This window comes from Heterocephalus glaber, unplaced genomic scaffold (genome assembly GCF_053883595.1).
Source record: "Heterocephalus glaber isolate CG9 unplaced genomic scaffold, H.glaber_assembly_v1.0 deba00001572, whole genome shotgun sequence".
NCBI classification, from domain to species: domain Eukaryota; kingdom Metazoa; phylum Chordata; class Mammalia; order Rodentia; family Bathyergidae; genus Heterocephalus; species Heterocephalus glaber.
In genome coordinates this window covers 19,508,550-19,535,145 of record NW_028258357.1, presented here as the reverse complement: position 1 = coordinate 19,535,145, position 26,596 = coordinate 19,508,550, and the positions used below count along the sequence as shown (strand labels likewise).

General features: G+C 42.2%; 1 protein-coding gene across 2 annotated transcripts in view; it reads left to right on the top strand.

Annotated features, from left to right (window-relative positions):
• Positions 1 to 19,400, top strand: part of Igf1 (insulin like growth factor 1) — a 73,766-nt gene extending 54,366 nt beyond the window's left edge. For both annotated transcript variants that reach the window (XM_004844842.4, XM_013072263.3), the window contains exon 4: positions 13,117 to 19,400. In XM_004844842.4, the coding sequence (XP_004844899.1) occupies positions 13,117 to 13,176 (60 nt within the window). In that variant the 3' untranslated portion in view covers positions 13,177 to 19,400. The remainder of the gene's footprint in view (positions 1 to 13,116) is intronic.
• The last annotated feature ends 7,196 nt before the right edge of the window (positions 19,401 to 26,596 follow it).

Below are 26,596 nucleotides of genomic sequence, written 5' to 3'. Positions count from 1 at the left end.
CCAAACTCGGGTGCCAGCCCTCTGCATGGAGAAGGGCCATGGAGAAGGCTCTGTCTTGGGCCCGGGCTCTGCTCCTTGGCTTCCTTCCGTGTCTACACTGTCTTCCTTCTGTGTCAGTGTAAATATCTTCTTTGTCTAGGACACCAATCAGACTGGCTTAGGCCGCCCCCTAGGGACCACATTTTAACTGAGTCATCCCTATAAGGACCCCATGTCTGGGCAGTCATATTTTGAGGTACTAGGGTTTGACACTTCAGTATATGAACTTGGGTGAGCAAGGACCCAGTTCATCTCAAATGAAGACTTCAGACATCCAACTGCTGCATTTTGGTAGCAGATGCTAGAAAGTTCTTTCTGTCTCTCCCACACTTCTCTCACTACTCCCCTGCACACACAAGCATACAAATCTAGATTTTTTTAATCTAAAACCCTGTGAGTTTCTCTCTGTGAATCACACTAGGACTGTGTTACATTAGAACTGGAAGAGCCCTTAGAAATTATCTGATTCCATCCCTTCATTTTAAAGACCAGGACCCTGAGATCCATAAGTGGGTAAAGACCTGCTTTGCTTCTAAGATGTTTCCTTTGGACCAGCAGACAAACAACACATAATGAAAGTGAGTTGATTAAGGAAGAATTCCAAAAGGAAAAAAGGAGACAGAAATGGACACATGGATTCTACCACTGATGTGACATTTTTCCAGCAGAAGGAAGGGAGTGAATAAGAGCTAGAATGTTGGCTTTCCCTAAGAGTGGACAATGGCTATGTAGCCTCATGGAATGAGATCTTAGAGATCTTCTCCCTCACTTCCTTTGACTTCACCAGCAGGAGCAAGGTCTTCACAGAGAAAAAAGCAAAAAGTCTCAGCATCATTCAAAGTGGGAATCAGCAGTGCTAAGAGATGGGACAAGACAGAAGTATTCCATCAAGCAAATGATGGCTTTAGTGGGTAAGACAATGGCTAAACGCACAAGTGAAATTTTACGTCCAAGTAGCCTACTTTGAAGAAGCCATGATAGAAGGCACTGTCCTTTCTACCTGGTCCTCATGCCCCCATCATGCTTTTGACTCCCCCCATGGTGCACTGAGAACCCAGAATCCCTTCCATAAAACGAAGATGCCCAAGGTGCAATCCATGAAGAAAAGATCCAATCAGAAGTGCAGCAAAGCTCCAGATGGGAGCTAAGCCACGGTTGCTGTGGTGGCAAAGTAGACACTGGTGGAAAGGACCAGACAAAGACCAGGCTGGATCCCGAGCCATCTGGCCAACCCCTTCAGTCAGGAAATGCTGAGTTCTCTTGCTAGGACAGCACACTATGGGCTGGCCTCAGCACAAGCCAACACTCTGCAGGTCAGCAGGGTCCATAAATGGAGATGGCTCTCCAGGAACCACAGGAGAAGAGTTCAGAGTTTATGTCCTGTGTAAAGTTTAGGTAAACCACAGTTATACCCAGTCACAAACTTTATTCAAGAAGAACTTTTAAAATGTAATAAAACTTTCTAGCAAAAGAAAGCCCCCATAGCTCCCAACTATGCATTAAAATGTTTCCTTTTAGAATGGGTTTTATCAACTCTAAAACAATCCTTTGAATGTCTACATGTGATTGCCATATAATAGAAACTAAGAAATTAGAATCAGTTGTCTTTTCATCTCCTTTTTAGTATCAATACCAAAGGATTAGTGATATATGACGTCTAATACTGGATGCATGGATGGGTCGATGGACAGATGAGTAATACAGGCAGATACACAGTGGTAGAAAGGCAAACCATGTAAATAAATTGAACTTCTGAGGAAAAATCCTTTCTATCATCCTACGTAGGATAGTAAGTACAGAATAAAATAGAAAAGGCCAAGGAGCTTTGGTGATTCAGGTCTTTGGTGTTGAGAATGTCCTTCTCCAGCTCAAACTGAATTTGTTCAAGGACATTCTGCTACAGGTGGCAACTGGCTAAATACTTTACAGTGAGTGTTACATACTGGCAAGATCCTCCAATGATTTTGTAAAGCACACAAAGTGTTAATCATCGCTTAAAATCCCCATATTTCAACTTCAACTTTTTCTCTGAGGGTAAATTGATGATTGTGTGTAAAACTAGTTGGAATATGTGTGAATTTGTGATCCTGAAACAAAATTGTGGAAAAATATTTTTATTGAGCTTCTACAGTGTGCAAACCTCTGTAGGAAGCATCCGGGAGAGTTATAAATATTATATCAGAAAGGCAGTATAAGATAGTTATGAAAAGCACAGATGTAGACTCAAACTGCCTGAAGTCAAACTCTGGATCTTTCTTTTAATATCTGTGTAATATTGGGCAAGTCATGTGACTTAGCCATGCCTCAGTTTACTCATTTCTCAAATAGGGGTAATAAGTGAATCTACCTTATCCTAAATTGTTCTAAGGACTTACAGAGATTTTATGCATATGTGTGTACACACAAAAATATAACGGTGTTCAAATGGTGTATGGCACATAAACACAATTAAAGTATTAGCTAATGTTACTTTATGTACTTCTCAAAATTAGAACCATATGAAAAAGAAATGGCTCTGAAGTGGAAGAAAGTCTCATGTCACCAAAAACATCAACCCCACACTTGCCAACACTTTTCATTGATGTGCTAGTAGAATCCCAAGTGTGTGACAAAACAGATCTCAATAACCTCGGACCCCTTCCAACACAGAGAACCCCTGGTACTATGATTAATTTCAATTTAAATGGTGGCTGGGCTCTCACACCAGGTGAAGACCCATTAACATTTCAGGGTCATAACGATGAACTTTTCAGAAAACTACCATTTTTCTCAACCAGTTAACATCAAATGTAATATGTGTTTTCATTTCATGGTGCTTAGGGAAAATTTAATTGTAGCATGAACTCCAGCCCTTGCTAGTTTTAAGTAAAATTGCCAAAATAAATAGAAATCCAGGATATTTCCAGGCTCACACAGCTTCCGGGACACTTCAGTTTCTAGGATCTCCAATCCAGTGCTTTTCACAAGCATTTGATCTTCTTTCAAACATCTCTTGAAAACAAACAAAACCTCATACAGCTTCAAATGTGTATGCTGTTAGGAGGTAAGGGTAGAAAAGGAGGTAAAGAATTAGCTCCCAAAGAATAACTCCCCTGCTCTCTCCTGATTTCTTCTGTCCCATCGACAGGGGAAACAAGCCTTCATAGGCACCACTTTTTGCAGCTTCTTAAGTCTATTTAGAATCCATGGGGGGAAATGAGATCTAGCCTCCTTTCTTGCCTGTTCAAAGGAAATAAGACTTTTTGCAATATTTAGTAAATACCATGGAGTTGCCTTTTAATGCAAGGGCAAACAACACTGCTAATTCAAAGTTAACAGTAAAGCTTTTGGTAGTGATGAAAAGATAAACAGTGTGAGATGAAACAGAATCCCCTTTTATGAGGTTTAGAATATCCACTAAGAATTCCTCAGCTTAGACGCTCACCTCACTGTTGAAAGCATAGTTATTGAGCCCTTTGACGTAAGCAAGACAAGTCCACCATTAAAGAAGGAAGAGCTGACGTTAGTTAGCAAAAGTTCCTCAGGGGTCACTGAACTTCCAGATATGAAGGCCAAAATCAGCTTCTCTATCCTCCTGGTCCTAGCTGAAATCAGAATTTTTCCCTGTTGCCCACCTATTTCGGGATCCTTCTTTATGGAGACTTCTTAATGCCTTTAGCCGAACTTCATTGTTATCCCCCAAACAAAAGAAGATAATTCAGAAATATAAACTTAGGTTTCAACTCCTGAAGGCCGAACTGAAAGTTGAGAACTACAGGGAAATGATAAGAGGGAATGGCTAACAGGTCCTATGTCCCTGTGTGGTACTGCGAGAAAGCTCTAGGAAAGTTCTCACCATGCTGGAACTCAGCTATAGCTTCCATGGGCTACCATGGATGAGCAACAAGAACTACAAAGTGTTCTGTAAAATGTCCATCTTTATGTCACTACTATAGTTAAGGTTTTAAGCAACACTGATCAGGAAACTAACTCATTAAAAGGGAGAGGTTGATAGAAATATGCTAAAGGTGCATCCGAGTAGTTTTAATTCTAAATGTTTTTGGTAATAATTTAGAGTCTATAATTAACCGCGGCAAATAGTTTTGGGGAAAGAGGGAAATATCTCTCTCTGTCTCTGTGTGTGTGTGAGAGCATGTGCAGCTCTGTGTTCTAGCATTGTTGTACCCAGTAGGAATTTCCAAAATTAGGAGAAAATATACTTTCCTAACTTTTCCTTCAGTGAAAGTTTCTTCCTCTGTAAAAAGTAGTCATTACTCAAGAAAAACTGCAAGAGTTCTTCATTGTCCCAAAGACTCTAGGTTCCACTCCTAAATTAAATACTAGTTGGAAAATAAAAGGAACCTATTTGGAGGTGCCACAAGAAGTTGGTTTTGCTTCTATCACATCCTCTAAGGATCCAGTGGCTTCAACTGCCTCCCATCAGATCTACTAAGAAGGACTCTATAGATTTCTTTCATCTGAGATCCCAGGAACTTTCCCATAGAACCAACGTGCAACTCTAGAAAGTCTGAAATCTAATCCTTGACCCATCAGAGCCAACAGTCAGTGCATCTGGCCCATCTTCCTTCTACCCCTCCACTTCACTTCTGTTAGAGAGCAGGACTGTTAGTGAAAACAATCCTATGCCCCTTCTACCACTTTTCCCTTTCTTAACCTTAAACACTTAACTTCCTCTATGCACTCGGCATTCACTTTCATTCTCATTAGGTCAAATTTACACACAGATTTACTTGAACACGTATGTGTTCTTTTTATGCTGAAACAGGTGGTAGTGCGTTATAGCGTCCACCCGGATTCCTCTAACTGGCAGGGTGAGAATTTACATAAGAAGATGGGGTGTGAACAATAAGACCTGTGGAAGGTTGAGCATGATAGCAACTTCTGTCTTTGGTGAAATAGCTCTAAAGTTCCCAGTGAGAAATCAAGACTTTCTACATCAAACCCAAACTGGCTCAACGGCCCAGGCTTCCAAGCTAGGATTCATATGCCAAAAGTTTTTGCAAAATTCTGTGTAGGGTCTGTGAACGTTCGCCGGGATCTTTCTGCCTAGCCAACACCAAGAGGTTAAATAATCAAAGACCAAACGCCTTGCCATCTGTGAAAATATGATGGGCTATTTTCACAGCTGTAGATAACAATTATGGCAAGACAAAAATTCCAAATAATTAGGAGCAAAACCATGACACATTGAGGGTTGGGAAGGATTTCTAATCATTTGGCATTTGTAGACTTGGGAACGTGCAATGCTGATATCGTGATGTGGCATGCATGAAATCATGCAGGCTAGAAGAAAGTGTGAATGAATTAACAAGTACGTGGCATCATTATTGTTATTTTGCCAGTGTCCATTGACCTGGTCACTGCTGAGTGCTCTGGTTTGTCTGTGTAAATACTAGTGTGGAGCTAGAGTTATGTTCGGCACAGCACAACAATTCTGACTTTTAAAGCCTGTGGGCATGCGTGAATTGTTCTTGCACACTTTTCTGTCTTGGAAAAGTACTAGTTGGCATCGTCTGTGTTTACTTTGAGATGCTCAAGGCTCCCATCAACCTCAAACAGATGCAAATCACTTCAACTTGCTGTAGTGTTATTTTGTTCATCCTGAAAGTTCGGGACAGTCTTCCAAACTTCCAAAATTTCTCTCAATTCAGTGAGAAGGAAAATTCACAACACAGAGTTTGAATGTTCTGCCCAGATTTGTCTCACACACACACACACACACACACACACACACACACACACGAGTGGAAGAGGGAAACACCCTTTCCTACTGACCTTGTGAACTCATCGCTTTTGCACTGAAATGACACCAAAAAGTACAAACGTGGATTTCACGTTTCTCCGGCCATCGTAACGTGAATCACCACATATGCTAGCTTAAGCCACTCTAGCACAAGGCTTATATCAGGTGAAACAATGGCATTTTGGAGGCATAGAAGAAAAAGAATTATCAAATCTAGTCCTTAGGGAAGAATGTGCTGAACCATTAACACGTAGCAGTGAGATTGGTGGAATCTGGTGTTCCACTTTTTAAAACATTCGAACATTTCAGCAATTCCAAAATCAACTTCCTCTGGGAAAGATAGTCTTCTTAAACTGTTTTTTAATTTAAAAATCTAACACTAACACAAATAGCTAACTAAACGACCTGCCCATAAAATCTAAGAAGCCCAGAACCCTGAAGTATTTCACATCCATCAGGACTATTAAAGACAACATGAATAACTCTTGCCAGCAAGGGCAAAGACCCTTCAGAAATTTTTCCTCTTCTTCCTTTTCCTCGTTTCTTTTTCCTCCAAGCATTTAAACCATTTTGGGAGTGATTTCTTACATCATAGGAAGAAATATTTGAAAAAAGGTGAGGAAAGTTGTTAAGTCAAGGTAACCTCGAAATAGTGATGGGATGAACACAAGCTCACAAATTTCTGGGGACCCCTAGGGTTGAACCTGTCACTTGGTGGGCACAAGTCTGCCATCCCAGCACTCAAGAGAGCTCTGCAAACCCAGTGGCTACTCTTTCCCCATAGTGAGCCAGAGAAAGAGTAGCAAACATGGCCATTTGACAACACTAACTTAAAAAAAAGGTAATACAGTGGACCCTTGACTTACGAACTCAATTCATTCCCAAGGGCTGGTTGTAACTTGTCGGTCAATGAAGGCTCAGGCTCCTCTACACAGCCTCCAAAGTCTCTCTCCTGTGCACAGGCAGATCTCAGGGTCCTTAGAGAGTCACTGGCCCAGGATTTCTCAGTGAACTCCACACAGGAAAGGATGCTGTCATGTTCCTTCCAGAGCTCTCTAAGGGTTAAATTTGTGTCTGAGACCATCTGGAAGCACAAGCAGCTGGTATTCAGGTTGTAACTCAAGACTTTGGTCATAAGTTAAAAAACTAAAATTCTGGTCGTAACCCAAGTTGTTCATATGTCAGGCCATTCGTAACTTGAGGTCCACTGTAACTGATGTTTATTAGACACATCCCCTGCAGTGAGAGCTGTAATCACCCATTTAATCACCATACGCCTACAGGTAATACTGTAATTATCTCAATTACAGAAAAGAAAACCCAGGCTGAGCAAGGCTAGGAGGAGCTGAATCAGAACACAAACTCGAGAAAGGTGCCAGTGCTAGTTGTGCTCTGCACTCTCTTGTACTTCTTAGATGATATTTACTATTCCACAACCTGCCATTGTAAATCCCAAGGCAAGAGAGGGTGCTGGGATATTTGTCCTTGTACCAAGCTCAACAGGAAGTAGGTGGCCACACAATGCTTGCTGTTGACCCAATCCCAACCCATCACTTCTGCAGGAAATTTAAATCAATTTCACCAGATATCAGTATTTCCTATTTGCTACTATACTGAGGGCACTGTGCTTAGATCTGGGAAGAATACAGAAGTAAAGGAAACCTGCTTCTTGCAATAAAGGAGCTTGCCTTTCAGTGGAGAGAAAAACACATGCAGAATTTACTCTAGAGCATCCAGTGTTCTAGCAACAGTGACTCAGAGTTGGCTCTAGCACCACACAAGCCAGAACAGACTGACATTTCTAATAGTCAGGTCCACAAGATGGATCTAAACCAGGTGCCCTTGAAACAGTAGATTCTTCACATGTAACGATGGCTCATCTCTCTCCACCAGGGAAACGTGCAAGAGCTATCACACCCAATCAGAACAACTCCAGGAGGGTCATGTCTTTACCCCATCCTTTCAGTCTACAGAAGAGGAGACTGAGGCAGGAGTGAGGTCACAGTATTCGTGCAGGACAAGGGAGGTGGGACCTATACCGGCCACGTCGGCCCAAGTCCTCTGAGAAACAGAAGATGAGCTGGCGGTCAAATGAGCAAGCATTTTACTGGGGGTAATGCTCAAGTGAAGGAAAACAGGAGGGGATTTGGAAGACTGGGGAGACCATCTGAAGGTGGTGCAGTATCTCTGGAGGGAAAGAGGGAGAGGCACTCGGTGGAAACATCTTCAGGGACCCTGGGGTTTCAGTAAAGTGCAGCGAAGCCATTCGAGAGCCTTGAGCCAAAGTTGGCCAGGACCAGAGTGTTTCCCAGCAATAAGTCTGTGGAGACAGAGCTGTCCTGCCACACACAGTCATTGCTTAGAGCACCAGCCAGTCTACCAGGGCCAAAGAAAAAAGTCACTGGAGGAAAAGCCATTCCCACCCTAACCACCCAAAAGACAGGCTTCGACTGTCTCAGGAAACAACATAAGGCTGGGCAGATCAGCTACGGACCTCCCACTGTTTCCTTTAAAGACAGCCTGGCCGCCGCCACCACAGTGACCCTCGGGCACAGGTCACCTTGTCCTTTGGTGTTAAAATCATATCCCAAAGCACCAAGTAGATGGCATGGCCCTCATTCAGCCTGGCTCCAAAGCTGAAAAGCTGACCTAACTCCTGGAATGTGAACTTGAGATTCCCTGAAGTAAAAAGGTATCAAAAATGGATCCTGAGTTGTCCAAATTACCCAGGACAATTCCACTGTGTCCCCGGCCAACTCGGCAGAAGAGCTACATCACCTCCTTGTCGACTATCGGAGAGTTAACATCTGGACCAGCTGTCAGTCCTCCCCGGCTCTCCCCCATTTTCCCCTTTTCGGAAGGTCAGAGCCCAGTTAGGACTCTGTGCTCTGCAACAGACTACCAGTATTGCCTGCTGGACAGTATTTTCCCAGTATTTTTTGTAGGATGCCAGGGTGTTTTTAGACTTTATGCCATACAATACTTAACTTGTTTGGAGTGGGTGGAGATGGAAACATACTTGCTTGAAAATATCACTGCTTCCTCCCTGAAATTTAAAGAGCCTATTATCATCCTCCTTTTAGATTCTATCTTTTAGGCTCAATCTCACAAAGATGGGCAGGGGGAAAAGAAGTGGCTATGACACCTAGGGGCCAGGGGTGGGGTTAGCTTTTGCTAACCGAATATTAGACCTCTATAATAATGATATAAATGGGGCTCAACTCACACTAATGGAAAGGGAGGGGCCCCACTCTCCTGGATTAGAATCTTGTCCCCCCCAGGACACTGCCTTCCTCTAAAAGCTCACATCTACCACCAACTGGGGTCACGGGTAGCTCATGACATTATCAATTATTTCTACTAGAAAGAGGCTTAAACTTTGAGACACCAAATATTGTTTTACCTCTTGAGGAATAGCATAGCAGGGTGGTCAGTTGATGAGCTACAGAATCAGAAAGAAAGAGTACAAATCCCAACCTATGTTCCATCTTCACTGTCAGATATATTAGGTGAGTTCTTTACCCTTAAAAACTTCCCAGGTCAAAGACCAAGATGCTAAAGCTAGCTTACATATCAAATAGGATGCTGCTACACATCCCTAAGAAAACCATGAGAATTAAATCAGAAAATATACACAGTGAACATGCACAATATAATCCCCAGCATAAAATAAATGCTCAAGGGATGGGAACATGGGACTGATGTAAATAACATCATCTCGCCAAGTGATTATGAGGATTCAGTAAAACTATTCGGGAAACTGCAAGGCTTCTGCGATTGTCGAGAGAGGCTATTACTGTTTGCGTTGTCATTAGCCTCCACTGACCTTCTGCACTGAAACTGGGTAACTTTCTGGGTAACTTTCCGGAGGAAAGTTTGGAGCTAGGAGAAGAACCAAGAGATCACGGAGGGAAAGGAAAGGCTGTTCTGGGAGTAGATAGCGTGTGTCACGTGTCCCCTGCTTGTTCGCTAATGAGTTAGTTAACCCTTTCTTGAGGCGGATGGATTTCTTCAACCAAATCCAGTGAGCTGAAAGACCAACTTTTTAAAAACACTCCTACCTTCCCTAGTGTCAATAGGAAACAGTATTTACTCACTACTGTTTTCCTTTCAAAAACCTGTCTAGTTGCAAACTAGAAACAGTTTCAGCTGGCTTGTTTGTCTTGGACAAGCTGCTGGAGTGAAAGTTTCTGCTTGGCCGAATGTGGGACAGTTTCATAACCCTTCAAGGAGAGCACGGAAGGTGAGTGCCAGCTCCGGGGACGGGTGCTTCTAACTCCATCACCACCTCTGGCCAAGGGTGCCCACGTAATTAAATTAAGACAATGAGCAGAGCAGCAGATGCAACTGAGACCAATTCCCTGGTGCTTTTGTTTTGTCACGTCATTGTGTGCAACAAAGAAGTCACGTGTGAAAGCCCAGGAAAAGAGCCGAGTCCAAGCCAGATAACCTCCCAGCTGCTTCTGAAAGGCCGCCACTGTACACACGCATGCGCAGAAGTGTGCGGGGGGGGGGGGGGTGCACGCATGGGAACCATGCTACTTGGAGAAGCAATGGGTGTTTCAGCTGAGAGAGATTCAGAAGAAAAAGACCAGAGGATCCCTCTGCTCAGGCTTTCTGCTTTCTGTTTTGAGAGAAAGAAAAAGAATCTCTCTGTCGGGAGCAGAAGACAAGATCTGTAAGGCTGGGCGATGGAACTTCAGTTCTTTTGCTGCCTGTCTCACGAGTCTGAAGAGCAGAATGCAGGACACACCTAAGTGTTTTCTTTTACAAATTTGTGATTAATCAACTTTGGAGGAAAACAAGGTTAAATGTCTCGTGAGGCTTTCTCTTTGTTGCTACTATTTCATTCTTGAGTGTTTTCTTAGTTTCATGGTTTCAGATTCTTAAAAAATCTTTTTTCTAAGTTGGTATACATCTTAAATTTAAAAAAAAAAAAAAAAAAAGAGTAAAACTCAAATTAGTGAAATTCTGTACCTGTGAGTTAATCCAGCTAGTAGTTTGGCTGAAAGTCTATTCTTAACCATGGCAATTGTGGGCTTTGATGAGCATATGTCGGTGGGCCACATGGAAATGTCTTAGAAGTCTGGGCACATTAGTGATCCTATCCTGTGATTTTCTTTCCTTTTTCTAGAAAACCACTCTAAGAAAGCAGAATAAAATGTAAGATTAGGGACACACTTATACTAGTAGCTTAATAGTAGATGTTTGACAAAGCAATAAATGCATGTTAAATAGACTTGATAAAAATTGTACACTATTTGAGGGGGCACCCAGGATTTTAAGCCAATGACGTTTGGGGTTATTCCATTCAGATGCCTAGAATCTTCCCACCAGCTGCTTCTACACTGGCCACTGAGCTGGATGGTTTGTGATTTTGCAGGATGCCATCTTCTTTTTATTCAGTCAGTCCAGGATACTGACCATCAGCCCACAGAGTGCTAGATACTCTTTATGAAGGACTTGGGGACAAAACTCTACTACTCCAAGTAGAGCTGAACAACCTGTGTAAGACACATTCCCAAGTCCCTGGGAGTCTTGGTCAATGGGTGTCATTTCCAAGGAATGGCAGCTGAGTCTTTCCCAAATTTGGTGTTCCAACCTCTCACCCTCTTTGAGTATTGGGTCTGAGCATCTCTAAGTCCCTTAGTGCCCACTGGGGGTGTGACTGAGTGGGTGGTGATTATTTAAGCCAGAGGAAGAGCCCAGAGGTCACAGCCACCATGGTGGAAATGCTGGTTGGGTCTTGAAGGAAGCATGTCCTAGGGACAAGGAAGCCTGTGGTTCCTCAGACCAATAACAGTCCATTACAGCCTCCTATCAGAGGCCCCCTGGCTAGAGGTAAAACCCAGTAAAGAAGTATCTTAAGAGGGTGAATGTCAATGCCACTTTCTCCTCAATGTTATTTCAACTCTCCTTGCTTTTCTTTGCTATTTAAATATATTCAAAGCTAAAGCAGTAACTATAGGACTCCATTCTGCATATCCCAAGGGGCTTCTTCAGGATCACACACTGCTCCCTGTAACTCAGCTCCTTGTGTTTACTGACACCTGCAAGGTCTCGGCTCAGTTCTAGGTTCTCGCTTCTCGATATTGGAGCTGGAACACTGAACAGAAACACAAGTCCTGCCCTCTAGGCCTTCCATTCTAAACAAAACTCAACATTCCCTAGATAATAGCCTTGCTCCTTGAAGAGAAAAAAGCTCAGGACTCTTTGGTTTTGGAATGATTACTTTCCAATAAAGAGGACATAGTAATAACAAGAACCGAGTAAATAACAATGCTAACAACACTTTCATGTACACTAATTGCTGAATTTGTAATCCAGTCAGGTAGGTACTATTATTAGTCTATTTTATGAAGAAAGAAACTGAGACCCAAGAGACCAATACTTGCACAAGTTCACATGGCTAGAAAACAAAAGAGTCAGCCCTGGATGTCTGATTTTACAGACTCTAACTCAATTATGAAACTTCCAGTCTTCTACTCTTAAAAGGGTGCCTCTCTCTAGAGGGCAGAAAAAAGACAGAGAGAAAAAGAAATAGTTCCCTTTTACAAGAATTAAGACAGAACAAACTGCGGTAAAACAAAAGAGGATAAGCTGGGCAGAGTGGTGCATGCCTGTAAGCTCAGCACTCTGGAGGCTGAGGCAGGAGGATCGTGAGTTTGAGCCCAGCCTAGACTGCACAGGAAGATCCTGTCAAAGAAAGAGAAAGGAAAAACTAGAGAATGATCTCACAATCTGATTGATTTTTGTTTTCTCACTAGGAAAAATGGCTACATGCCAAAAGGCAGGAATTTTCAGTGTCCCCTTTCCTGTGAATGAGTCTGCTGAGTATGAATGAGACAGATGGCTGGAACCTCTATTTGTATGATGATAAATCTGTAGTATCCATGCCACCGCAGCATAGAGAAATTGCCCGTGTGAGAGTGGTCTGAAGTGTTAACTAAAGGCCTATCCACCTATGCATGTCTTAAAGCCCTCTTTTAGCTTGATTGCTAAAAGTCTGAGACTCAATGTTATAAACTAATGATTGCAGCCAGCCAGGAGGAATAAGTACTAGTCTTCTACAGCACAGCAGCAGGACTACAGTTTCCAACGATTTATTACATATTTTATGAAGAGCAGTTTGAAGGTTCTAGGCATTAAGAAATGGTAAGTTTTTAAGGATATGGAAATGCTAATTACCCTGTTTTGATCATTAGATGTTGTACACATGTGTTGAATTATCTATTACACTATAACCCATACATTGGACTATTTTTGAAAGCCTAATACTTTATAGAGCAATAAAACCTCATCCAGTTAATGTCTTTTTCCCCTCTGATTTATAGGAAGTACATTTGAAGAATGCGAGTAGGGGGAGTGCAGGAAACAGGAACTACAGGATGTAGGAAGACCCTGCTGGGGCGTGAAGAATGACATGTCACCGCAGCATCCCTTGCTCTGAGCGAGTCACCTGTTAAACATTGGGACGCCTCCCAAAAAATAAGTTTTATAATGTTTCAAAGATGGGCATTTCCCCAGTGAAATATACAAGTAAACATTCCAACATTGTCTTTAGGAGTGATTGTCAAAAACTTTGCACTTGCAAAAAACGGTCCTGGAGTTGGTAGATTGCTTGTTATTCTTTATCAATAATGATCGATAGAGAAAAAAGTATTGATCTTAGTCCCTGCCTCTCAAGAGCCCCAATGCATGGTGTCACATAGATCCAGCTGCACTAAATTCCTCTCTCAATCTTGGCTGCTGGAACCAGTTCAGCAATCCGTCTAGGTGGTTTATGAATTGTTTTCTCATTTGCACTTCTTTGTGCATCACACAAACGGTTGGTCTTACTGTGTCTAATAATCGCCTAGCTCCACAGCCCCTTCATAACATTTACAATTGGCAAATTTGGCCTCCTCAAAACCTGTACCTGGCAGGCAAGTCACCCACCAATTTTTAATCCATGTGACTATGTGTGGCATTTGTACCAAATATAGGTTGATGCATTTATTTTAGACACAAAGCTTTCATTTTCCCACATCATGCCACAAAAAAAAAAAAAATTCAGGCAAAATAGTTACAACTTTGAGGCCAGTCATTTTTAGATGTATGTTCCAAATGTAGAAAGTCTATTAAACTCTCAGTGGTTCCTGCAAAGGATGAGTTAGTGTGCAACCTGATTGTCCTTCTCATTTTATTTTTTCCATATAGAGCACTATGTAAATTTAGCATATCAATAATACACAATATCAAACCGTATGTAAAACTCTGTTTTTTTTTTTTAGTACAATGGTGCTATTTTGTAGTTTGTTATATGAAAGATCTGGTCAAAACGGTAAAAGGTGAAAGCAAAGCACAAGGGAAAACCTGGAGCCAAAGACGGCGCAGAGGGAAGAGGAGGGGAGAATTCTATCTCTTGGGGAAGAGTGCAGACTCCTCAGGTATCTTTGCAAGGGGCTTCAGATGGGGGAGTCCACTGGCAGATTGAACCCCTGAGCCACAGGAAACTGTGGAATGCAAAGAGTACAAGGCCAGGAATTTTAAGACCTGGTTTCTTTTGCTCACTGAAGAAACAAATAACTATAGCTCTGCCATGGACTCACCGCTGTGGGACCTCGGGCAAGTCCCTTCACCTCTCTGTGCCTGTTTCCTCATCTGAAAAATCGGGGCAATACGTCATCTACCTACCTCAAATGGGTGGTATGAGGATTATCAAGATAACACTTCAGATCTTTATCCCGCTTTCCATGAGGGTGCAACATCAGAGCCTCTGGATTGCTGTGATGCAAGGAATTCTACCAACAACCCCTTCCCCACATGGCTAGAGACTCACTAACTTAGGACTGCCATAGCCCAGTGCCCGTCCAACCAACCAACTAGGTTTTAAAAGCTAACACCACGATCTCTTTCAAACACTTTCCAAAATGTTAGAAACATTGGATTTAATATTTGGTTTTGAATTCTACCTTTGAACCTATGAATAGAAAGCTAAGTGAATATAAAGAAAGGAAAAGTTAAAAAGTAGAGAAACAAAAAGATTTCCACCAGTGAAAGGGAAATTGATTAGTCTGTTAGCTCTCACTGATTCTTCTGCACAGTTATAATCAGTCTAGTAACACCTCTTTTAATATTATAAAGTACACTCTATTCATTTTGAAAAATACATTTTCCTTCTCTTTAGACAAAATAAGAAAAATGGCCCAGGATTTTAAATATTGAAATAATATCTAATAAAAAAGTCACAAATGAACTTTCCTTCATTGTATTCTTATCCTTAGTTGTATATACATACTTTTTAAAAAATTTTGTTAAAATATGCTAACTAGAGTTGCTAGTTGAGAGGCAAAAATTTTGTTCTCAACCTTGAAATTTCCCCTCCTGTTTGCCCAGCTCTCTGCTGCTGGGTCTTAGACATACCATTGGCACCCAAAAACCTCCAAGTGAGGACCAGGCCATCTGTGGGAGCCTAAAAATTGCTTCTGGTCTGTGGATTAAAATTTCTTTATAGAATAATGAATTATTCAGCATTCAGATCTTTCATCTCCCTTAGACTTTTTGGTGAAAAGCTCAGCAGGTTCGATAACCTCACCCAAACTGTGTGCTTTATATTGTTGCAAGTGTATATGAAAAACAGTATCGACATCATTTGTGCCCGTCTTCCCCTGGGTTATCTCACGGTTCAGAGGCCAGGAAGAGAGCAAAGCTTCCCCAGCTCGGTGGTAAGTAGAAGGCACTGTTCAGTGTAGCCCACCTACCCTGTGCCTTCTCCAGCCCAGGCCCCTCTGTCCCCAGTGCCCTTGGGGCAGTGTCCCTTGGCGAGCTCAGCAAGGCTCTGACCGCTCTGGGGAGGTAGGGAAGAAACTGAGGCCGCCCTCCCCTCTGCTGGTCCTCCGGGGTGGGCTCTGCAGATGACCAGCTGGCCTCCTCTCCCGAGATGGCACCTGGGACTTTTACTTCTTGTTCTCAGAGTACCTTTTAAAATTGCCAACTCCCAAAACACTTTACAGGGAGTCTTCTGCAGATTTACGAGTTTCCTGACATGGCTGGATGTGGTAATTTTAAGAGTGTCTATGACTTACTTTAATTCTACAAACAGTCAAAAACTTTCAATGAGAAAAGCTTAAATATACAATGCCTTGTCATCTTTTAACTTTTTCCAACACATAATCCTCTCCAGTTGAATCATAAATCAACTAATAAAAAATTAATCGTACTGGCTATGCATGGTGGCATAAGCCTGTAATCCCAGCATACTGGAGGCTGACTCAGGAAGCTCATGAGCTCAAGGCCAGCCTGGGCAACATGGCAACTTAGTGGGACCCTTTCTCAATCAGTCAATCAACTAGCCCAACATTTTACTTCCAAATGAATTAACACTAGAAGATAAATCAGTGTAAACCCTGAGGGGCAACTGATCCTTGTGTACTGCAGCAGAATGACCTGGAATTAATTGGTGCAAGGGAATACCTACAGTTTCACAACTCAAACTTATATCACCTTTCCTATGGAACCATATTGCTTTAGCATCTAGAAATGTGGCAACCAGAAGATGTTTATGTAAGAACTGTCAATATTGGTAAGAATGAACTTTCAGCTAATAGGTTTATTTCCAATTTAACTGACATTACTCAATACCTAGGTTAAATTTTGGTCCTTCTTCTCCAAATACTACAAATTATTATTTAAACATGTTTAGATGAAGCAGTTCCACTGAAAAAGTTAATTCAGCTCTGTGTCAGATTCCAGGCTTTTAGGGTGCAAGAAAAATCCAATGCCCACCCACTCTATTACCCCCCCCACACACACACACACACAGTCCAACAAAATACTGAGAAACCCCTTCCTTGAAAGTTTGATTGAAGACAAAAAACCAGAAAAGCCTGACCTCCTCTGGTTCCCCTCCCCTCCTTGGAAAGTTGGTGTCCTGTAGATGAATCCATCACCTGTTCTGAAGCTCCAGGGTTTCTGTTACTGGCTTATGCACTTCAGAGACTTTGAAAGAAAGTTGTAGTGTATTTTGCTCTCCCATTTATTGTTTGGCCAGCTATGCCAATGTGGTGCTATTGTTTGTTTAAGAAAGTACTTGACTAAAAAAAAAAAAAAGAAAAAAAAGAAAGCATAGACATATTTTTTTAAAGTATGAAAACAATTCTATAGTTAGACGGCTTGATAAAATAGCATTAGGTCACCACCACCTTTCAACTTATTGTCACTTCTAAGAATTGTTCACCAAATGGCGAGATTGGGTTACAGGGACAGAAGGTGGAAAATTAGGAAAGGTGAAAGCCTTCGTCATTGTGTTGGCTCTCAGACTCAGCAAAATTAGCAATATGTTATTCGGTCTGAAGACTTTGATGAAGAGTATGGAGTTTAAATAAAAGGGAAAAAGATCTTAAAGGCAAATGGCAAAAACTAAAAAGGAAGATTTTGTTGCTTCTTGATTTTGTATGTGTGCGTGTGCGCTCTGCTCTACAACAGATATTAAAGCAAGTACAGAAAATTAAAATGAGAAAAATACATCGATTCACTTACTCCTAAAAATAGCTCCTGCCTCGTCCTCCTTGGGGAGGCTCTGGTGTTGACAGCCTCCCTGAACCCTAACATCTCAAAGGGCAGTAGCACTCAGAAAGCAATCACTGATCCCGCTGGGGAAGGATGGAGCGTTTTCCTCATGAGAGGGGGTTATCTACTGATCATGAAAGAGAAGAATTTATGAGAAATTGTTGAAAGAGATGGCTAACAATCTGTGAAGATTTTTGTGGGTTTTTTTACTCTATACAGTCTTTATGAATATCTTAATGTTCAAAAATGACTTATTCTTTTTCTTCTTTTTTTCATATTGGAATAAGGGATGATAAGTTAAACCCACATAGGCTTTTTAAACTATAGGCTAGATAGGAATGTATGTTTGACTTACTGAATCAGACTATTTAAAATGTTTTGCTATTTTTAATCTTAAAAGACTGTCCTAATTTATTAGAGTAGAACCTATTTGGCTCTTCTCATATGAAAGTACATTTCCATTCTAATCCCACGGGCTCTCCCAACAGTGTTTTCAAAAAACAAAAAAAAAATCTGATTTATCTTTTGGCATCATTCACTTTAAAGTACAGTAGAAGAATACGAGTCACTATTCCCCTCCTCTTCGATGATCATGGAAGTCCAAGGTCAGAGGGGGCAAAAACAAAAGAAAAATTGTGTAGATTCTTGTGTTTGTTTATATTTTGTTTTCAATGCTAGTGTTTCATCCTATAGTACCTATTTGCTTATAGCTATTTTGATATTCTATAAAATTTTCCTGTTAGGTATTAGAAATTGATACATAGATACTGTTTTTGTGTGGTTTCTATTTAAAAAGAAAAAAATGACAAAAAAGATTGAAGCTTTAAATGCATATGGTACAGGATAAAGATACCAACTGAAGTAACAAACTCTGTTTATAGAATAATTCCCCCTGCATACGCACACGCACACGTTTTAAAAGGAAAACTCACAGATAAGGCAGAGGCCTGGGAGGGTTTTGAAGCCACCCTTACTCCCCTCGATTCTTTTCAAAATCTGTGTCAGCATTGTGTAGATGGCCCGGTGCTGAAAGGCCAGAATTAAAGGGACCTCTTTAAAAACACACTTCACATGTTTCCTGATTACACTGATCTTAAATATGGCCCTTTTCTCTCCTTATTCTTCAATTGTCATGGACACGAATTTTCCCAAAGGGAAAAAGAGAACACAAAAGTCTAACTCTTGCTGCCCACTGAAATATGACCTAAGATGGAAATAGCTTGTTTTACTTAAATCTCCAGGCTGACTCACCTTCAGGGTGACCTTTCACAACCCTTAGGTTTTTGCCTTTGGTTGAATTGCTGGGCCTAAAAGCAATCATTATACATTTCTTTCGCCCCAAATGCACTGATATAAAGTAGGAAAATGAAAATTGGGCTCTCAGATCCCTTCCAAACCACCCACCAACCCCGCTCACCTATGATAGGGAAGCCACATCTGTTGATCTCTTAATCTAATTGTGTTTGGATGTTTATCTTGTACCTGCTGCTACAGTGCACTGCAGGAGGGAACTCTGAAGCCTCAAGCTGTTTACTCCACATCCCTTCTCTGTGTCTATGTATCATTAAAACGTCTATTCAAGGTATCAAAAATGTTCAAATGTCATGCAGTTTATATTCGGTCGACATAAAAGCCCCAAATGCCATGTCAGATCTCTTTTTTTGCTAAGAGAGTTAATGAACTATGAGAATTGGGATTACATCATGTATTTTGCTGCATGTATTTTTATCACACTTATAGGCCAAGTGTGATAAATAAACCTACAGACACTGAATTAATTTTCCCTGCTACTTTGAAACCAGAAAACAATGATTGGTCATTCATTGTATCCATTTGAGTTTGAAAGCATATTTTTACTAAATTATTTCTGATTATATTTGAAATTATTATTCAATTTATCTATGACAGAAATATCAGCCCTAATGACTTCGAGAAATGTAACTAACTGAATCATTATCTTCCATTTAATGTTTCATAAGCATATTTTGAAAATGTATGGCTAGAGTGTCATAATAAAATGGTATATCTTTCTTTAGTAATTACATTAAAATTAATCATGTTTGATTAATTGACTCTTTTGGATAATGTTGGTGTAAAGTGTCATTCTTTAAGAAGTCTACTGTTAAAAAAAAAAGAAGTCTACTATTCAATAGCACTTTTATTAATTAAGGTCATTACAACAAATAAACATGAAAACTTACCCAGAAAAATGAAACAAACAATATGATAAAACGGAGCTATCTTAAAGAATTTACAAATTATATTTAAAAATAAACATGTTTCAAAGGACTTGTACAAAGTATTACGAGTAAGAGATGTATGGGTCTTACAACATATGCACTGATGATAAATTAGGTTTAAGAAACTGACCCCTCTCACCAATTCTATGAGTGAGTAAAAATCTCTGATGCAAGGTGTCTGAGGAAAGATTTTCTTGCCAAACTCTCTGCTTATCATACAGGATATACAACACACAAGTGGCATGTGACACACTCCCATACTGAGAGAGCTGATAAGAATGTGATCACCCAGCATTTTTTATTTCAATAAATCTAATTCTTCTACTGAATAGGTACTACAGATATCAAACCCACAGCAGCATTTGTAAAAGTGCAAGGTGTAAAGATTAGTGATTCCTCCCCTTTTAGAAATATGGAATTCCATTTTCCTTTTTATAAACCTCATATTAACTATTCATAAACTGGCTCAGATGTGAAGAAAGATTCAGGACTTTGTACTTGGTTCTCAAGAAATAAGACTGAAGTTTCCTTTACTATTTTCCACTGTGAGATCCATAACGCGTTCTCCCCCACCCCCATGTCAAACATCACTATTACTACAAATCCATCAAGGAGTTTCTGGTGGCAGTCCCTTCACCTTGCTGTGATCCCTCCCACTCTTTCTGCAGACTGCTGAGAACCTCAAAGCTCCTACACAGCCCTCTACCCGCTCCCTTAGAACTTTCAAGAAAATTCTGTGTTCTCAGCAGACCAATCTTCTATTGCAGCTCTGCCCAGGGTAACAGTGGGGACAAGGCTGGCTCAGCTTTGATTATTGAATTTGTTCAAAGGCTGTTTTTCCTAAAACAAAAGAACAACTCTATCCTTAGAGGAAATCCTATATTCTTCAAGGTCACCTAGGTCAAATTACCACCTCCATGAAAATAACAGTTTCCTCCCTGTCGGATCTGTGTTCATGACTGTCACCGCTACTATAACAATGATGGTGGGTATTCACTGGCAACCACTGGGGGCACAGGGGCTCCTACACGGGCTCAACCAACTACATACGAAATCCTATGATCAGGAGCTATTATGACAGAAGTGTGTCAGCCTGCGGTCAAAGCTCTCGAAAGTGTGGTAAACACAGACCACTTCAGGATGCTTCTGGCAGAGCTATGTTTGAGCATTCTAGCTAGTAATGCAGGTCACAGTGGACCCTGGACTTACGAACTCAATTTGTTCCCGAGGGCTGGTTGTAACTCAAGTCGGTCACTGAAGGCTCGGGCTCCTCTACACAGCCTTTAAAGTCTCTCTCCTGTACACAGGCAGATCTCAGTGTCCTTAGAGAGACACTGGCCCAGGATTTCTCAGTGAACCCCACACAGGAGAGGATGCTGTCATGCTTCTTCCAGAACTCTTTAAGGGTTAAACCTGTGTCTGAGACCATCTGGAAGAACAAGTGGCCGGCATTTGGGTCATAACCCAAGACTTTGGTCATAAGTTAAAAAACTAAAATTCTGGTCATAACCCAAGTTGTTCATATGTGAGGCTGGCTATAACTCGAGGTCCACTGTATTTTATTATATAAGAAGTGATCAAAATACACAGTGAATGTTTAAAACTCATTACACTACAGCCCACATTGGCATTAATCCCCTCCAAAGACTCCTTGCTTTGAACACACGTATCATTGTTCTTGTCGCTTTCCGAAACAGCTCTGGAAGTCCTCCTTTTTGGGTGTATTTAGGGGGTGTCACCAAGAAAATGATGGACACTGTTGCCAAATGCCACCCAACGGGAAAGCAGGCTCACGAAAACATCACGCTGTGTCCTCACTGCCCATTCTCTGCATCTGGCACCCTGTAACTTCCGGCTCTTCCTCAAAGTCAAAATGACCATGCAAGGTAAATGTTGTGAATCAGATCAGGACATTGAGGTAGCCATGATAAGGCAACTAAAGACACTCCTGAAAGAGGACTCCAGAGCCGATTCAGAAAGTGGCCTGGACAATGGGATGAGTGTGTTCAAAGTGAGGAGGGAGTATTTTCAAGGAGATTCATGGCAATGTGTCTTTTCCTGTGACTTTTTTTTTTAATTTTATGCATTCACCATAGTTTTCTATCACATTTCATAAGCTCCTGTTCTTCTATTTCTTTTTATTACATTTCAAGCAACATGTTTTTCGTTGAACTTGTAAATATGTTGATATTACCTATGAATTTTACATGACATTAAAGAATATAACATAAAATATTCATTAAAAATAGGACGGTTTGGGAGTGACAGAATGAGGCCACTGGGAATGGACAATTGCGACACTCCTCGGGTCCGAATAGCGGAGCCTCTGCTTGCTTAGCAGCAAGAGAGCCTTAGTCAGGAGCTGAGCTGAAAACTGGTTTCTTCCTCACCTGTTTATGGATACAGATTAAATCTCTTTGGGCTCCAATAAAGGATAATGGCTACAGTTAGTGCAGCGTCTGGTTTCTAAATATTCTTCCCTTTGCCAAGCGATGGGATGAGATGACTTTGGAAAGAATAAAGTGATCACTAAAAACAGAAACAGATGTAAATTGGATTTGAGACAACTACGCACATCAGAAGTAAAATTTGACCTTGGATTTCAACGAAGGTAGGAAATGTGGCCTGGAAGAGAACTTCCTCTTTTTAGCTAAAAAAAAGAGCGAGTTAAAGATTGAGCAACTTTCCTGTCATGTCCTAGCTCTACTTTGCTTATTTCACTCCCGGGCAGTGGATGAAAGGGGCTCTCACTCCAAACAGAAGTTGGGGGGCTTAGAGGATCTCGCGTGGCCACTTGTGGGTCCGGGCCCTCAGGTGGAACCTACCTACCGAAGCACAGCGCCTTTCCCCCAGGCCCAGGCCTCTGGAAGGGGGAGGGTGGGGCTGTCCCCGCGCCTCTGACGATCCGGCCGGAACTTCGACTGCAGCCGCCCTTACGTCACCTAAGATACACAGACATAATGCAACCCACCAGCAAATCTCTACTTATTTCTTCTGCCTCTTTCCCTTTTAAAGGTCAGTGCAAGTAGAGACGTTCCTGTCCCTCTCCCACTGCCAAACAGACTCTCATAGACTTCATACTGCAAACTCCCTTCTGGTTGGTGTCTCTAGACCTCGCCACTCTTTTTACAGAGTGCTTTTACTGCCCCGGGGAGTCTTTCACTACGGAGGGATGCTAGGATGTGCTGAGGTCGTTTCCCCGCGCCTGCTTATTTCCCAGCGTTTCCTGGATCCGCTGGCTCGCACGGAACTACCCTCCAGAGCACCTGCACTCTCTCTGGGCCGGCCTGGCCAACAGGAAGCAGAGGACACGGAGGAGAAGATGACGTAGGAGGCCAGGCTCTGCCCTTCTCCCCGGCTTCCGGTAGCAGCTTCAGCAGCAACTGCAGCCCTGCTGTCTGTGGTCCCTGCCCTCCCGCACTTCCGGAGGGACCGGATCCTTCCCAAATGAGAGGGAGCAGCCCTCCTCTGTTCCTCCAGCCCAGGGATAGTTGGCTCCTGACACTGTTCATCCCTGGGTCACCGCCTCTCCCACTCATTGCTGCCTCTGTCTTCGTCGCCTGCATTCAATCCTCGCTGTTTAGACACCTAGATCGGATTTTGCTTCCCTCACCAGCCCATAGCCATACGGACAGGAATCAGGACAGTGAGCAGTAGGAACGCCGGGACATGTGCTCCTGCTTCGGCTCTGATGCCGCTAGCGGGTGCTTGGAACAAATTAAATACACCTCTGTGCAGCTCCATTTCCTCTTTTTACATTTTTTTCCCTTTACTGGGGATTGAACCCAGACCTTTCACACTGAGCTACATCCCCAATGCTTTTTTTTTTTTTTTTTTAATTTTGAGAGAGATACTAACTTGCCCAGGCTGGACTCAAACTGGAGATCCTCCTGCCTCAGCCTCCTAGCGTGCTAGGATTACACCTGTGTGCCATCACACCCAGCTTCACTTCCCTCTTTTATAAAATGATAATCATAAAAAATAAAATAAAATTAAAAAATGATAATCATAGTAATATCTGCTTGATATTCATATGAGGGTTAGATATAATCATGCAGTAGTCCCTAAACTTCCAGATTTCTCAAAACATAAAAATATAAGAGTAGAAATTTGGAGAAGTTCACATGGAGTGGTAACATCTTTATCAAGGACATCAAAAAAAATCGTCTGTCATCACCATATGTCAGGGAAAGGGAATTAACTTCAAAAACATGGCATGCCTGTAATCTAAGAGCAAAGGCCATGTCTTTAAACTGAGTGAGTGCATGGAAGCCTCATCACAGTGTCTTCGTTCTTCTCACTGCTCTGATTTCTCTGGGCGAGGTGGAAACCGTGGCCTGGTCTAGTGCTAGCCTGGTCCTTAGCTCCTGCTTCTACGGCTCCTGGAAGTTTTATGGGCACCTCTATTACCACTTCCTCTGTTGTGTCATTAAGACTCCGAATACTGGTTAAGGAGCTGAGAGTCCTGCTGGCTTCATCAGGCCCTTTTCTAGCACACACCAGCTCATGGGCTCCGTTTTTCTGACCATAACCAAGTGGTCACATTTCCCCTATCCTGAATCTCACTTTGCAAATCACTTGGGAAAGCACTGGTGCAAACCCTCACACCACAAAGCCAATGTAAAATTTCAAGTGGATCATTTTCTTGCTGTGTCACTAGGATGCGTCCATTTTCTTAACCCCAGCCTAGCCTGCAGAACCACAAACATATAATGATTTTTGCCTATTTATGTGGTATCTTCAGGATATCTCTATATAATACCAAAATAATTACTCATGTCAGTGTAATCAATTCAAAAGGACAGTGTGAATAAGTCAGTTGCTGGTATCCATAAACCAAACTCCAGGAATTTTTCAACCAGCTTTACTGGATTCACCAATACACAGCTGGAGTGACTGTGTCTTTTACTGTTGTTCATATTTATTCCACAGCACAGTCTTCTAAAATATCACTCTTATTCTTAGCAATCTGTTAAACGGTATCTGATGATCTGTTCTCTTACTCCTCATTCTTTTCCATTTTTCGTACTGTCATATGATATAAATAACCCTAGTATGGCAAACTACAATTCCCTGAAAGAAAAAGGGAACCTGTTTTCAAGCCCTTCTTCAGCTGTGAGGATTTATTTTGAGTCTTCCAATGTGCATGTAACATCATTCCAAATCCTCTTTGGGGTCACTCTTGAACGACCGGGGCTGTATCAGTCAACTGGAAAAGCAATTTGAGATTTGAATTGATTTTTGAAACTGCAGAACCCATAGAATTGGACCTCAGATGCTATCCCAACAAGTTTTGGTAACTGTACACTTGCAGAGAGTGTCTTCCGGGGCTCGTCTAGGGCCGTTCTGTGGGCACTGTCATTCCTTAAAACCCCAGCCCCGTTTCTTGCTTGTCCTTGTCTGACCGTTTAACAAGAACTGTGGGAGTGGACTTGTATTTCCCAGTAAGAGCAGGCAGTGAGCTCAAGCAGTCTGATAAGATAACGAAGCGAAGCGCTCAGTGAAAGGTTTGCTTGGAGTCTTTTGGGCACATTCACCTCTCCAGGGTTTATTCGTAAGCCAGCTCTAAAAGTCAAACTGATAATACTCCATCACTTGCAAGCAGACACTTACAGCAAATCCCACCCACTGCTGGACAGTCACACTGCCCCTTTCCTGAGGAGCAGACCCGTGGGGGGACATGGATGCACACAGAGAGACACGTGACCGTCCCGTGTGCGCTTCATCAGAACGTGGTCTCTAAACTGCTATCTCTGTCCCAAGAGCTGCGGAGGAAAGCAGCCAAAGCTTCCTGAAGAAGCAACCCTGACAGACCCACTTGGAGCTCTCCTCCCAGTAGCTGCGATGGATGCCACGTGACCACGCGCTTTCCCACCAGCCCCCTTGGGACACTGCTGCAGCTTAGAGACAAGCAGACAAGGTTAGGGGTGCAGTCTGTGAGCCACACAACACCATTTCCTCTCCAGGACACTAACTGGCCCTCCTGGGGCTCTAACCCATGACCCTGGGCTTGTTAGCTCTCTATTCTAACCATACCCAAAACATATGCCGGTCTGAAGCCAGAGCAACTTCAAACCACTCAGAAGAATGTAATCAACAGAGCCACAGGAAAACACAGAAAGTAAACACTATCTGTACAGGCGAAAAGAACAGAAGATTTGGAAAGAACCTACATTCCGTGAGTCCCTCAGTCATCTGAAGGCTTACTGGAAATTTCCACTTGGATGCCTTCCAACACTTTGACTTCAACCCATTTTCCTCCCTCAGTTCCCACCTCTAAAAGCATTTGCTATTTGCAACTTTCAGTCTATGGGGCTGTCACTCAGTGGACGAAGTTCACTTGGAGTTGCTCTTAACAACACATTCAAGCATTGTTATGGCTCATGTCTAGATGTCACCCCAAGCCTCATGGGGTCATAGGTGGGGCTGTTTCAGAGGTGCCTGAATCTAGAGTATGTGACTGGTTCACGGTACAGTGCTAGGATTAGGGGTGCTGGGATCCAGGGTGGGTGATTACTAAATCAGTCCACTGATTGGTTTGGCACCGCCCTAATCCCGGTAGCCTGGGTACAATATAAGGGACAGAAAGAGGCTAGCCTTTTCCCTGGTTGCTTTGCTACCTTCTGCCTGCCATGGACTGTTCCTCCTCTTCGATGCCTGTCTGCCATGCACCCTGCCTTGGAGCCAGCCAGCTATGGACTGAAACCTCTATGAACTGTGAGATAAACAAACCTTTCCTCCTTTAATTTTGAGTGTGGGTATTTGTCTCGGCAATGAGAGAAAAATAACTAGGACAACCATCCAGTGCACCTTCAGATGAAAGCAAAGTTCACTGCGGCCATTGTTTAAACAGCACTTGTATCTCTCCTCTTCGTATCCCCAAAGGCTTTGTTGCAATACCTCCTACCAGCTCCTGTGTTTCCAATTCATTTATATGCTATTCCTAAAATTCTGCTTAGCACACCTCAGAAACTGCAGTGGAAACCATTCCAACTCGGTATCTTACTTTTTCCCAATGTATATT